At 44.0% G+C, this 2,161-nt stretch overlaps 1 protein-coding gene across 2 annotated transcripts; it reads left to right on the top strand.

Annotated features, from left to right (window-relative positions):
* The first annotated feature begins 320 nt into the window (after window positions 1-320).
* On the top strand, window positions 321-1,825 carry LOC109408764 (protein farnesyltransferase/geranylgeranyltransferase type-1 subunit alpha). Of its 2 annotated transcripts, none has more exons than XM_062855241.1 (4): window positions 321-437; window positions 533-716; window positions 787-1,141; window positions 1,234-1,825. In XM_062855241.1, exons 2-4 carry the CDS (start codon window positions 575-577, stop codon window positions 1,733-1,735), a joined length of 999 nt encoding a protein of 332 aa, XP_062711225.1. In that variant the 5' UTR covers window positions 321-437; window positions 533-574; the 3' UTR covers window positions 1,736-1,825. The 2 variants fall into 2 exon arrangements, with proteins under 2 accessions (XP_062711225.1, XP_019537692.2); XM_019682147.3 differs by having other exon boundaries at window positions 332-433.
* The last annotated feature ends 336 nt before the right edge of the window (window positions 1,826-2,161 follow it).

Below are 2,161 nucleotides of genomic sequence, written 5' to 3'. Positions count from 1 at the left end.
CATACTTTTTTGATAATTTTCAATGCAATCTTGGTTATTGATGCACAGATACATTTAATCTTGTGTCATTGGAACGGAAAGCATGTTGAAAAATTCTCAAAATGTAAAATACGAATAGGAAATGTGATGATACAATGCTTGCATCGATTTTTCTCAATGTTTGCATCGATTTTTCTCAATGTTTGCATCGATTTTTCTCAATGTTTACGTTCTATAGGGGTAGGCCCTTTTCAAATGTGACTCGAGAGTTGACCTAATTTCCAAACCCTTTCATACTTTTTTGACGTTTTACAACGTCATCGCGCCGTTTGTTTTGATTCCTTCGAAGTCACACACAAAAATAATATTAAATTTTTCCCTGATCGTCGTCCATCATTTTTCATAAGCTTGCTTCCTTATCATCGGATTCCATCTGAAAGCAAGCCTAGTGTTGGTAGGTACGTGTGAATTTCCACTTTATTTACATTACTTTACAATCCGATAAGACCGGATGATACTTATATCTTAAATGAATATAAAATCTTCCCCGCAGTGTTAACCGTGTGGCAGTAATTGAGTGGAGTACCGAACAGCGATGGCGGATGGAAACAGCTCCGACGAAGATTTCCCCGACGATTGGACGCTGTACGCGAACCGTCCGGAATGGAGCGATATCGAGCCGCTGAAGCAAGATGACGGCGAAAATCCCGTCGTCATGATTCAGTACAGTGAGAAGTGTAAGTCCATTTGATCGATGTTTCTTTATGAAAGTTCGAGTACCATTATTTTGTTTTATTTCCGGAACAGTCAACGATGTGTTCAGTTACTTCAGGGCGGTAATTTCCAAGCAGGAAAAGTCCGTTCGGGCCCTTGGCCTGACGCAAGATGCGGCACGGTTGAATGCAGCCAATTACACCGTGTGGCAGTACAGGAGGGACATCCTGAAGGCGTTGAATTTCAACCTGTACGACGAGCTGGACTACATCGAGGGGGTGATCGAGGACAATCCGAAAAACTACCAGGTTTGGCACCACCGGCGCGTAATTGTGGAGTGGCTGAACGATCCCTCCAAGGAGCTGGAGCTGACGGAGAGCATTTTGAACATGGATGCGAAGAACTACCACGCCTGGCAGCACCGTCAGTGGGCCATCAAGACTTATGAGTAAGTTGCAAATGTTTTATCCATTGGAATCAACGTTCTGTTTAACTGAGCGAGTGTTATCTAATACTAAAATAAATTTTATGTTTTTACAGCCTCTTCGAGGATGAGTTGCAGTACGTGGACCGGCTCATCTCGGAAGATATGCGCAACAATTCGGCCTGGAACGAGCGCTTCTTCGTGCTCAAGCACACCGGCTTCAGTGCGGATGTACTGGAACGCGAAATAAACTACGTCATGAATCGCATCCGACTGATCAAGAACAATGAAAGCCCGTGGAACTTCCTGCGAGGACTTCTCCAACAGGGCGACGGCAAGCTCGGGCAATTCCCAGAGGTGGTGGACTTCTGCGAGGATTTGTATGACTCCGGAATTCGGTCGCCTTACTTGTTGGCATTTTTGGTGGATCTGTACGAGGAGAAGTTCTTCGAGGTCAAACAGGCTGGAAATGATCCGGAAGAGTACAGGGTCAAGGTGCAGGATCTGTGCGAAACGATGGCCACCCAACACGATAAGATCCGGTGCAAGTACTGGCGGTACATTGCGGAGAACTTCAGGAGGAAGATCGACGCCGAAGAAAACCAGAACGGTCTGTAAGGTGAATGTCTTTTTCTAACTATCTGTAACTACTTAAGGATATCCGCATATTCAATCAAAATTCATGCTAAAGATTTAGTAAAGTAAGAACTTGAATTCTATAATCAAACGTTTTGAAGATTCCGCGTTCGCTAAATTTACGAAAAATTTTAAGTTTCAGCACGAGGAACCATCAAGGTTTGATTTAGGTGAAGTTTCTGTCGACTTCTTCAGTTCCTTTTTGAGGTTGCGCCTCCACTGTGAATCACAAAGGCACTGACGCCTAACACTGTGAATCACAAAGGCAGCCCTATTTTTTTCTTCATCCTTTCAGGACGCATGAAACTACACCACGCTAGCGCTGTAAATAATGAGCGAGTTTTTTTGCTAGTGTTGTACTTTTTACAACGACGCGTCCTGAATGGTTAACCCTCTACTTCCCATGGT

Source organism: Aedes albopictus, chromosome 3 (genome assembly GCF_035046485.1).
Source record: "Aedes albopictus strain Foshan chromosome 3, AalbF5, whole genome shotgun sequence".
NCBI lineage: Eukaryota > Metazoa > Arthropoda > Insecta > Diptera > Culicidae > Aedes > Aedes albopictus.
Note: the sequence above shows the minus strand (reverse complement) of the source record. Positions and strands in the feature narration are given on the sequence as shown.